This window comes from Oncorhynchus gorbuscha, linkage group LG05 (assembly GCF_021184085.1).
Source record: "Oncorhynchus gorbuscha isolate QuinsamMale2020 ecotype Even-year linkage group LG05, OgorEven_v1.0, whole genome shotgun sequence".
Classification (NCBI taxonomy): domain Eukaryota; kingdom Metazoa; phylum Chordata; class Actinopteri; order Salmoniformes; family Salmonidae; genus Oncorhynchus; species Oncorhynchus gorbuscha.
Genome location: NC_060177.1, coordinates 55,602,842 through 55,615,811, shown reverse-complemented (window position 1 = coordinate 55,615,811; position 12,970 = coordinate 55,602,842). Strand labels below are relative to the sequence as shown.

The following is a 12,970-nucleotide window of genomic DNA, read 5'->3' as shown; positions in this document are numbered from 1 at the left end:
CTGCCTTGTGTCAATTGAGACATGGATTGTGTGTATGCGCTATTCAGAGTGGTGAATGTGCCAGACAAAAGATTGAAGTGCCTTTGAACAGGGTATGGTAGTAGGTGCCAGGCGCATCGGTTTGTGTCAAGAACTGAAACCCTGCTGGGTTTTTCACGCTCAACACGTCACTGCGGTCACTGTGGGGACGACGTCGTCTATGCAATTATTGATGAAGCCGATGACTGAGGTGGTATAATCCTCAATTCCATTGGATGAATCCCGGAACATATTCCCGTCTGTGCTAGCAAAACAGTCCCGTAGCATAGCATCCGTGTCATCTAACCACTCTCGTATTTTCGCTGGTCACTGGTACATCCTGCTTTAATTTTGGCTTGTAAGCAGAAATCAGGAGGATAGAATTATGTTCAGATTTGCCATTGATGGAGGGGGAGAGCTCGGGGGTAGATCATTGAAATCTATCTCTGTGTTCCTTTCATTCCGATATGTGGCTATTCAAACTAAAATGATGTTTTACTTTTGTCTGAGAAACCTTGTGGTGTGACATATCCCAGGGGACCCTGCTGAGAGAGAAATGTATGCGTTTGTTTCTTGACTGTGGACAAGTAATCAAATAAAGGAATGGTGCGCCGTCTAAAGCCTTGGGTGGTATTCATTAAGCACAAAATGAAAGCCAACAATCTGAAATGGGGAGGTACTATGGGAGCTTGTCCAATAAGAAACACTCATTATGTTTCGTTAATTGTGCCCTAATAATAGGAGCCTGGTACTGTCAATGAGCAGTAAAACCAACAGTGTGACTCAATGCTCTGGCTGTCGGCTTTTCCAACTTAATGAATGAAATTCATGCAGGCTTCGAACGAGCGTCGTAAAGCCCGAAATCAAGGTCTATTTTGGGAATGGTCTGTTTGGATGCTGTTAATTCATGGATGGTTGGGAATGCTTTGTGGATAGTATACTGCTTGGTTTGGGAATGGTGAGTTGGTTGGGGATGGTTTGTATGTTAGGATGCTGTTAATTACGCTATGAATGTCCAGTTGAGATGCTGTTTTGACGAATTGGCGTCCTTTTGCCTCCCCAGCCCCTTTTATATGAGCCCAGGCATAGGATGACAAAGGGAAGCCCATAAGTCACATGACAGGATGGACAGAGGCTGCAAGTCTCTACCTGCTTCCTGTTGACTTCACAGTCGCCATTGGTGGGTGATATCTCAGCCTCTGGGCTAGAGTCATGGCCCTTTCTGTTTGACAGGATAAAAACCAGAGCAGTGACTGCCATACACTGAGTGTACAAAACATTCAGTGTTGTTTACTCTATACCCTGTAAATTCATATGCCTTGCGACCATGAAATATACAGTCGTGGCCAAAAGTTTTGAGAATGACACAAATATTAATTTCACAAAGTCTGCTGCCTCAGTTTGTATGATGCCAATTTGCATATACTCCAGAATGTTATGAAGAGTGATCAGATGAATTGAAATGAATTGCAAAGTCCCTCTTTGCCATGCAAATGAACTGAATCCCCCAAAAACATTTCCACTGCATTTCAGCCCTGCCACAAAAGGACCTGCTGACATCATGTCAGTGATTCTCTCATTAACACAGGTGTGAGTGTTGACGAGGACAAGGCTGGAGATCACTCTGTCATGCTGATTGAGTTTGACTTCGTTGGGACTGGAGGGCAATATTGAGTAGCTTGGATGAATAAGATGCCCAGAGTAAACTGCCTGCTACTCAGGCCCAAAAGCTAGAATATGCATATAATTAGTATATGTGGATAGAAAACACTCTGAAGTTTATGAAACTGTTTGAATGATGTCTGTGAGTATAACAGAACTCATATGGCAGGCAAGAACCTGAGAAGAAATCCACCAGGAAGTAGGTAATCTGAGGTTTGTAGGTTTTCAAGTCTTTGCCTATCCAATATACAGTGTCTATGGGGTCATATTGCACTTCCTAAGGCTTCCACTAGATGTTAACAGTCTTTAGAACCTTGTTTCAGGCTTCTACTGTGAAGGTGGAGCGAATAATAGCTGTTTGACTAAGAGGTCTGGCAGAATGCCATGAGCTAAATCACACACGCGGCCGTGAGAGCGAGACAAAGGAATTGTCCTGTTGGAATATTATTGGAGATTTATGATAAAAACATCCTAAAGATTGATTCTATACATCGTTTGACATGTTTCTACGAACTGTCATATAACTTTTTTGACTTTTCGTCTCAACTAAATGCTTTCGCATTGTGCATTTGAATTACTGTACTAAACGCGCAAACAAAAAGGAGGTATTTGGACATAAATTATGGACTTAATCGAACAAAACAAACATTTATTGTGGACCTGGGATTCCTGGGACTGTATTCGGATGAAGATCATCAAAGGTAAGTGAATATTTATAACGCAATTTTTTTTTTTGTGACACATCTCCTTGGTTGGAAAATGGCTGTATGTTTTTCTGTGGCTAGGAGCTGACCTAACATAATTGCATGGTGTGCTTTTACCGTAAAACATTTTTTGAAATCTGACACAGCGCTTATAGTATATGCATATATAGTATATAGTATATGCATATGATTAGTATGTGTGGATAGAAAACACTCAGACGTTTCTAAAACTGGTTAAATCACGGCTGTGACTATAACAGAACGTGCGTTTCATCGAAAAGCGCAGGAAAATCTGATCACTGAAAATGGGAAAATATATCCATGCACGACTTGAACCCATTGATAAAGGTGAACCACATTTAATGGGGCTGAGGTTGCAATACCTACAGCTTCCACACGTTGTCTAGAGTCTTGTCATTTGCCTAGGCTTTGTTTCTTGGTCAAACAGACGCAAGGCAACGCATTTCCTCCGTTCTCCGACCGGATATTTTGGTTGAGAATTACCCGGACATTATTTCCAGACGGACAGCTAAAGAATATACTTCGCCTCGTGATCAATTTGATCGCTTATTAACGTTTAATAATACCTAAAGTTGCATTACAAAAGTATTTTGAAGTGTTTTGTGAAAGTTTATCGTCGACTTTTTTAATTTAAAAAAATGACGTTACGTTATAAGACGCAATTTTTTTCCGTTTATCACACAGTCTTCATAGATCGATATCTAGGCTATATATGGACCGATTTAATCGAAAAAAAGACCCAATAGTGATTATGGGACATCTAGGAGTGCCAACAAAGAAGATGGTCAAAGGTAATGAATGTTTTATATTTTATTTGTGCGGTTTGTGTAGGGACGACTATGCTAATTATTTTGTTTACGTCCCCTGAGGGTCTTTTGGGGTGTTACATGCTATCAGATAATAGCTTCTCATGCTTTCGCCGAAAAGCATTTTAAAAATCTGACTTGTTGCCTGGATTCACAACGAGTGTAGCTTTAATTCAATACCCTGCATGTGTATTTTAATGAACGTTTGAGTTTTAACTAGTACTATTAGCATTTAGCGTAGCGCATTTGCATTTCCAGATGTCTAGATGGGACGCCTGCGTGCCAGGTAGGACCAAGAGGTTAAGGAGCGGTTGCATTTATCTTTAATTATGTGTTTAACACTTGCATCTTTTATCAATGTTTATAATGAGTATTTCTGTAATTTGATGTGGCTCTCTACACTTTCACCGGATGTTTGTTTGAGACAATGCATTTCTGAACATAACATACCTATTTCAAATGAGGTTTTTGGACATAAAGATGAACTTTATCGAACAAAACACACATTTATTGTCTAACATGGAGTCCTGGGAGTGCCATCCGGTGAAGATCATCAAAGTTTAGTGATTAATTTTAACGCTATTTCTGTCTTTTGTGTCACCTCTCCTTCTTTGAAAAATGGCTGTATGTTTTTCTGTGGCTAGGCGCTGACCTAACATAAAGGCTTTCGCCATAAAGCCTTTTTGAAATCAGATACACGGGCTGGATTAACCTCTCTAGGGTATGTGGGACGCTAGCGTCCCATCTGGCCAACATCCAGTGAGATTGCAGAGCGCCAAATTCAAATACAGAAATACTCATTATAAAAATTCAGAAAACAAAACATATTTTACATAGGTTTAAAGATGAACTTCTTGTGAATCCAACCACGGTGTCAGATTTAAAAAATGCTTTACGGCAAAAGCATACCTTACGATTATTTGAGAAGATAATCCAGTTGACAAATTATTACAAACAGTAACCAGCCAAGCAGAAGAGTTACAAAACTCAGAAATAGAGATAAAATTAATCCCTTACCTTTGATGATCTTCATATGGTTGCACTCAGAAGACATTCATTTATTCAATAAATGTTCCTTTTTTTCCGATAAAGTCTCTTTATATCCAAAAACCTCAGTTTTGTTCACGTGTTTTCTTCAGTAATCCACAGGCTCAAACGCAGTCAAAACAGGCAGACAAAAAATCCTAATTGTATTCAATCATCAGGTTGTTTTTAGCCTAAATGATCTATAATATTTCAACCGGACAATAACGTTGTCAATATAAAAGGTAAACAAGAAATGCACTCTCTCAGGATTGCGCATGAAAAAGCTCTGTGACACGTCCAGACTGGTCTTACTCCCTAATTTATAAGAATACAAGCCTGAAACAATTTCTAAAGACTGTTGACATCTAGTGGAAGGCATAGGAACTGCAAATTGAGTCCTAATTCAATGGATACTGTAATGGCATTGAATAGAAAAATACAAAACCAACATTATAAAATACTTCCTGAATGGATTTCTCTCAGGTTTTCACCTGCCAAATCAGGTCTGTTTTACTCACAGACAATATTTTAACAGTTTTGGAAACGTTAGAGTGTTTTCTATCCAACTCTACCAGTTATATGCATATCATATCGTCTGGGCCCGAGTAGCAGGCCGTTTAATTTGGGCATGCTTTTCATCCAAAATTCTGAATGCTGCCCCCTACCCTAGAGAAGTTAACCAGAAGTGTATCTTTAAAATGGTGTATAATACTTGTATGTTTGAGGAATTTTAAGTATGAGATTTCTGTGGTTTTGAATTTGGTGCCCTGCAATTTCACTGGCTGTTGGCGAGATGGGACTCTAGAGTCCCACATATCCCAGATAAGTTCATCAGGAAAGGCAGCAGGTAGCTGTGAGTGCATCTGCACGCACAGTGAGGCGAAGACTTTTGGAGGATGGCCTGGTGTCAAGAAGGGCAGCAAAGAAGCCACTTCTCTCCAGGAAAAACATCAGGGACAGACTGATATTCTGCAAAAGGTACAGGGATGAATCCCCTTTCCGATTGTTTGGGGCATCCGGATAAAAGCTTGGCCGGAGAAGACAAAGTGAGCGCTACCATCAGTCCTGTGTCATGCCAACAGTAAAATATCCTGAGACCATTCATGTGTGGGGTTGCTTCTCAGCCAAGGGAGTGGGCTCACTCACAATTTTGCCTAAGAACACAGACATGAATAAAGAATCGTACCAACACATCCTCCGAGAACAACTTCTCCCATCCATCCAGGAACAGTTTGGTGACGAACAATGCTTTTTCCAGCATGATGGAGCACCTTGCCATAAGGAAAAGTGATAACTAAGTGGCTTTGGGAACAAAACATCAATATTTTGGGTCCATGGCCAGGAAACTCCCCAGACCTTAATCCCATTGAGAGCTTGTGGTCAATACTCAAGAGGCTGGTGGACAAACAAAACCCCACAAATTCTGACAAACTCCAAGCATTGATTATGCAAGAATGGGCTGCTATCAGTCAGGATGTGGCCCAGAAGTTAATTGACAGCATGCCAGGGCGGATTGCAGAGGTCTTGAAAAAGAAGGGTCAACACTGCAAATATTGACTCTTGGCATCAACTTCATGTAATTGTCAATAAAAGCCTTTGACACTTATGAAATGCTTGTAATTATACTTCAGTATTCCATAGTAACATCTGACAATAATATCTAAAGACACTGAAGCAGAAAACTTTGTGAAAATTAGTATTTGTGTAATTCTCAAAACTTTTGGCCACGGCTGTATATGGCCTAAAGGCCGAGACAATAAGAAGACACATTGGCAGAAAACATTTATCCATAGCTTTGTCCAGTGAAGTCCACAAAGCATATTGCATGTCCAGTAACAGACAGTTAGTTCTATGACCTACAGCATCGTCAAGCAAGTTACTGTTTCCAACATTAAACACCACTAAACAACTTTTGATTTAGAACCACAGAGAGTTACCACAAGTTACAAAGAAAACAGGAGCTGCCTCCACTATTCCAGCACAATTTCAACATCATCAAATCACCTCTGCTTAGTCTGAGACAGTGACAACTAAATGATACCAAAAACCATTTAGTCCAATCAACGTAGGCTAAATATGATGTGGCTGTCCATGGTTCTGATTTCTGTATGCGTGTGTGTGTGTGTGCACGTTTGTGCAAGCAGAAAAACATGTTGACTTACCCAACTTGAAGCGAAACGCCAATGCCATCCTCCTCTCTTTCATGTTTTTGAAACAGTCTATCACTCTGTCTTATGGTACACACATTTTTTGATGCCCTAAGCTACCTGACTAAAATGCTTCCCCGCTAACCTAAATTCCAGTCATGGGCAACGGTAAGCTAGTTAACATCAGCCTACTACATCTAGCTACATATTGAACTTCCATCCTCTCAGTGCAGGGGCACAACAATGTATGAATTAATGATTGGATCATAACCGCCGTTATACTGTAATCATTGGCCAGTATGGAGAATTTAGTCAAACCACAAGTCGAAATCCTTATCTCCACCCATGTATAATTTAGGAAAGGGACAATTTTAGCTCACTGGCTAGCTAGCCACCGGAGGACACAACGAGATACAACAGTTCAAGTTTTTCTGTCAATGACTTATGCTCTCAAAGGGATTAGCTAGGAGTGACGCCAAATCCATCGCTGCCTTCCCTTGACATTTATTTTTTGTTGCACCAGCTCGCTCAGTTTAGCTCAACACTGATTATTTATTATTTATTGTTTTGTGAAGGGGGCCAGATGCTCGCTGGCTTCCTTGCCTTCAATGCTATGGACCAGACAGCATCAGATAGCGCTGAACTAGGTTGAACATTTGTTTCATGAAAACTACAACTACAACCAAAAGCATCCCACATTGTTCTTGACTTGATTTCTCTCGTCAATTATTTGATTTCTCTAGAGAAATAGCCTGTTTGGCTCACAAAAAACCCCAATACTAATTGGAATTCAAGTAATTGAACCGATGTAGGACAATTAGTTATTTAATAACCAAACTCCCCCAGCACTACACAAGAATGAAGCGATACACAAGAATGAAGCTATACACAAGAATGAAGCTATACACAGGGAGTACCCGTACCAGATCAATGTACAGGGGTACGAAGTATATGAGGTAGATATGTACATAAAGATAGGAGAAAAGTCTGGTCTACAGTCCGTCTAGCAACCTGTCTGTAAACAATTGTCACTGCGACATGAACATTCTATTGTCGTCCGACATCAAACTTGTTGTTGTCGTTTTGAAAAATATAAACATAAAACGACAGCCTCTGCATGACATCAGCCTTGTGCTCCAAATAGCATACCTTCTCTATTTTTACACCAATAAACGTATCCGTTTAAAAATGTATTCAGTAAATGTCAACCTAGCAAGCCAGGCAAATAAAGGCAGTTTTCTAAAAACAATGTTTTTGTTCGTTGTTAGCTAGTTAATTAACTAGCTAGCTAACTGGCTAGCCAGTTCAAATAATGAACAGGGTATAGCTGACAACGTCTTAACTTTAGCTACTTTTAATTCATTATTAAAGGAAAAAATAAACCCACAACAATATAATTATTTACAAGGTAATGGCAAACTTACAGAAAATAGCTTACTGCCACAGTGTGTCGAAAATAAAGTAGGCAAATCTATCTGAGAATTGTAGAACTCCTGCATCATCTGCATCACAGGAGGATTTGAAGTGGTTGCTATGGCAGTCTGGTAACCACGATAACAGACGTTGTGACAGTCGCAGAGACTAACTTTTTTCATGTCTGTGCGACAAGGAAACTGACAGTCGTAGCGACGGTCTACAGACATTCAACTGTGGTAGAAGTTAAATTATGTTTTGAGCAGCGACACTCTAATTGTCAAAGTCATGTTGTTAGTCCAAGCAGTGGTGGAAAAAGTACCCAGTTGTCATACTTAAGTCAAATTAAAGATACCTTAATACAAAATTACTCAAGTAGAAGTGAAAGTCACACAGAAAAATACTACTTGACTAAAAGTCTTAAAATATTGGGTTTTAAATATACTTAACTATCAAAAGTAAATGTAATTGTTAAAAGTGTAATTGTTAAATGTAATTGTTAAGTAATTTCAAATTCCTTATATTAAGCAAACCAGACGGCACGATTTTCTTGTTTTTTTAAATTACAGATAGCCAGGGGCACACTCCAACACTCAGACATCATTTACAAATGAAGCATTTGTGTCCCTGAAAACAGGGATTTGTTGATAAAACCAGCCGACAGGTACAATCAATCATAGCAGGAATTTGGTTAAAAATAACTGATGAAAAATACAGTTTTCAGAAGCAGGTTCATTTCTGGATTTGCTCCATTTCAAATGATTGAGAAGTCTATTTTAAGAGTGGCGGCAACGAGGTGTGTGCATTTTATATTTATGCAAATAAACGTAGTGCTCAGGCTCCATAAAACGTTGGAAATTCAAGTAGAAGAATGTGATGTGACAAGCGCCTCACATAGACAAGCTCACAATCCTTCTTCAGAAATAATGCCGTTGTGGAGGATACACTAACAAATAGACATATTAGGGCTGAGAATTACCAGGGATGTCACTATTTGATATTATCACAATACGGATGTGCCAATACGATATATATTGCAATTCTTTAAGTATCACGATTCCATACGAATTGCGATTCGATACTGCAATTTTATTGCGATGATGTTCCAAACATATTACTTACCATATGTCTGCTGCAGAGGGATAAGAGAGAGCCATGAGAAAACGAGTCATCAGTCATGGAAATAATAAAAGTGCTGAAAACATATTGGCTCACCATTTTCTGTTTTTAAAGACGGAGAACAAGAGAAGGAAAAATAATTTCGTTTTTTTTTGCGCAGGTACAGCCGACTAGCTCCAAAATAATATTGAGATATATTGTGAAAAATAATGTCCTGATATGTAACTGTATCCATCACTAAGATCATTTGAAAAAGTTAATTGTACTCTCTCAAACACACACACACACACACACACACACACACACACACACACACACACACACACACACACACACACACACACACACACACACACACACACACACACACACACACACACACACACACACATGCACACACACACACTAGAAGAAGTGGAAAGGGAGGATTACTGGCTTCAGTTGAGGTGATGATGACCTGTGTCATCAGGTGATTAAATACTTGGTTGTGGATAAAAATCTCCAAGATAGAGAGGGCCAGTTTCAAAGCGTTTTGAAGAGAATTACATCAGGCTAAATCTGACAGAATACCATCATGAATATGAATATGAAATATTGACCAGGTTGTCTACATGAACGAGCCTGGCATTGGGTCGTAGTAGAGTACCAACATCCAGCAGATTTAACAGATGCAGTGTAAATTACTTAGGGAATATTAAAATAACTGAAAATACTTGCACAAAATTGAATTCAAAACACTCTCCCATAAGTGAATACAGTAACGTTGGGAGGTCATTATTTATACAGTGTGCACTGTGCAGGTATCTTTTTTTGGCTCTTGCTGTGATTGACAGGGGCCGGCTCCACTCACGTGTGTTGATTTTCTGCAAGGAGATGTGTTTCTCGAGCTGTCTACGCAGTCTGACCTCTGCACCGTACTTCCCTGTTGTCCCATTATCGGCCAGGATGAAATGGGAGTGCAGGCTGTTGAGCACAGTCAGCTTGCTCAGCGGGTTGGACATGGTCTGATACGGTCGGACCACCTGTTGGACCACGACAAAGTATTCATCATCAACACGTTCCGCTTACTCAGCATGTTTAGAAAATAAACTGTCAAAGACAAAATTTATTCTCTGGTCAACTGCTTGAGACCGAAACACCCATATACACAGAAATACAGTAGAAGGCACAAACACACACACATGCACACGCACACACAGTCTTGTACAGCTAACCTTGTGGGGACACTCAATTCAGTCCCATTCAAAATCCTATTTTCCCTAACCCTTAACCCTAACCCTAACCTTAACCCAAAAACCTAACCTTAACCCTAACCCTGATCCTAGCTCCTAACCCTAACCACTAATGTAATTCTAACCTTAACTCTAAACCCCCTAGAAATAGCACGTCCACACACACACACACACACACACACACACACACACACACACACACACACACACACACACACACACACACACACACACACACACACACACACACACACACACACACACACACACACACACACACACACACACACACACACAGTATGGGCACACATGTATGAATGCACTCACACATGCACACAGGCTTGCAAGCACTCACACACACACTGTAACTTACGTCTTTTCCCACCAGGTCCTCCTGGTTCTCCACAATGCCCCAGGGGGCAATGCCGATAGTGCAGATCTTCCCCCGGGATTTAGAGGCATGGTCCTTCAGCGCATCACCCACATGCCGGATCACCCCTGAGTGTATGTTTGTAATATGTGACAGAGAGAGGGGGAGAGAGAGAGAGTGTATATGTGTGTGACATGAGAGAGATAATAGATTGTACATGTGAGTGAGAGTTTTATGTGTATGTGTTTTAGACAGAGAGATTAAGAAAGAGAGGCATCCTGTCATTATTGATACATAGACTGATCTTAAATAAATGACACACCCTCTACTAAAAGATAAAGTCAGACATTAACACAGCACCCAGAGTGACAGACAGGTACTGTATATATCAGCCCCCCCCCCCTTTCTCTCAAACTCTCTTCCCCTCTATCTCCCCCCAGTCACGCCTGGAGGGTCACCGTGCATCACCCAGGTAGGTGCCGGATGAGGTGAGTTTCCCCCTACTATGTATGTAAAGCGCTATGGGTCCCTCAGTTGGTAAACAAGTGCTATATAAATCCAATCAATTATTATTATCTCATTTCAACCTTCTGCCTTGACACTCACTATTCACTTCTTTCTGTGCCCTGCGTCCTCGCCGTACATTTGTCACCCTCCCGTCTTTTTCTTTCCTTCTCTGTTTCTATTCTATTTCTTCAGTTTCTCACCATCTGTCTTCCCCCATTCCTTCTCTTCCAATCTCTGCGCCTCTCTCATTTATGTCACACCTGTCTCTCTTCTCTTTCTGTTGATAACCTTTCCCATATTTATTTTATTTTACCTTTATTTAACTAGGCAAGTCAGTTAAGAACAAATTCTTATTTTCAATGTCGGCCTAGGAACAGTGGGTTAACTGCCTGTTCAGGGGCAGAACGACTGATTTGTACCTTGTCAGCTCGGGGGTTTGAACGTGCAGCTCGGGGGTTTGAACCCTATGAGGTGACCACCCGCCAGCGAGATTACACCCAAATGTAATGTTGCAGCTACAGTTAAGATTAGGGTAAGCATTAGGGTTAAGCTGAGTTTAAAAAAACGATTAACACAAAACAAGAGCAGCGACAAACAGAAGCATAGGGTTAATGGGTAACAACGACACAGCACGTGGTTGTTATTAGCCCGCTAAGTGGGCCTGGTTTATTCCTCCACCCACCCAGCCCACCTGTGTTGACCCCGCCAGTGAAGATCCAGGCTCCCGTTGTCATGGCAGCCTTGATGAGGCCCTTGCCAAAGACCTGTTTGAGTTTGGGCTGCAGCTCAAAGTTCTGCAGGCCCCCATGCACTGAGATGAGCAGCTTGGGAAGGTCCAGCTGCCACTCTTTAGTCATAAGGTGCAGCAGGAGTTCTGGTTTGGTGTCATAGGACACACGCACATACTGCAAATGAACACACAAATGAAATACATTTGTATGTTTAATGTTAATGTATGTCTTCTCACTTTTTTTGTCTTGAATTTTTTCCCATCACAGTGCATTTTCTTGTACGTAAGACAAATATTTGTGAAACAGAAAATAAAGAAATGCCTGGTATAATATAATCATCCAATAGGTATCGTTTTGTTGGTATTGAATCTATGTAAAATATAGATTAAAATGAGAGAGCACAATAAAGCTGTTCAAAACCTTTGAGTACATACATTTAATAAGCTCATTGGAATCATTTTATTATTTATTATTTATTATATCATTGGAATTATTTTAACTCTCATCAAGATATCTGCCTGCAGTCATGTAGATAGGCCCTATCTGTCTACAGATAATGATAATGTGAGTATGTCCTTATTTATCTATCAATCCTATGTCTATGTAAAACAATGTTATATCATTCAATCCCATGTATAAAGCGGTCACCATGGCTTTGTTAGAGTGGCCCCCTCCCTGGAACTCGATGGTTCCAAAGGCGTCGGTGGGGCTGAGCTGGGTGTGTTTGCTGATAGACCATTTCTCCGATAGGCTGTCATTCTTAACCAGACGCTCCGCCTTATCATTCTGACTGGAGGAGATGCCGGGGGGCAGGCCAATGTGCTGACCAATCAGACGGCCGCAGAAGCACCTGAGGAGGGAACAGGTGAACAGGTAGTCAGAGCAGGGGCTGGCTTCCTCTTCCTCACTCTCCTCCTCTTCATCTTCCTTCCCAGCCTCCTCGTCTTCCTCCTCACTCTCCTCATTAAACTCAAGAGGTGAAGTGAAACAAAGAGCATTGCCGATCGAAATGTCATGAATAGGGCTGACATGATTCCCATATTCTACATATCAGACATTCAGGTTTGTTCTACATAATACATTTCTCTCTGAATGTGTTGCATCCTTCTGAACAGACCCCAGATGTGCACTAGAGCTGGGGAGGAGGTAGTGACATGTGGGTAAAGTTCCCTTTCATCTACTGTGAGAGAACAGATTTCAAAGGCTGTCCACAC

General features: G+C 40.8%; 1 protein-coding gene across 3 annotated transcripts in view; it reads right to left on the bottom strand.

Moving 5' to 3' along the window:
- LOC124036092 (transient receptor potential cation channel subfamily M member 3-like) overlaps positions 1-12,970 on the bottom strand; it is a 228,269-nt gene that overhangs the window by 99,244 nt on the left and 116,055 nt on the right. For all 3 annotated transcript variants that reach the window (XM_046350237.1, XM_046350235.1, XM_046350236.1), the window contains exons 3-6: positions 12,405-12,606; positions 11,717-11,930; positions 10,522-10,646; positions 9,767-9,938 (exon numbers count right to left, since the gene is read on the bottom strand). In XM_046350237.1, the coding sequence (XP_046206193.1) occupies positions 9,767-9,938; positions 10,522-10,646; positions 11,717-11,930; positions 12,405-12,606 (713 nt within the window). The remainder of the gene's footprint in view (positions 1-9,766; positions 9,939-10,521; positions 10,647-11,716; positions 11,931-12,404; positions 12,607-12,970) is intronic.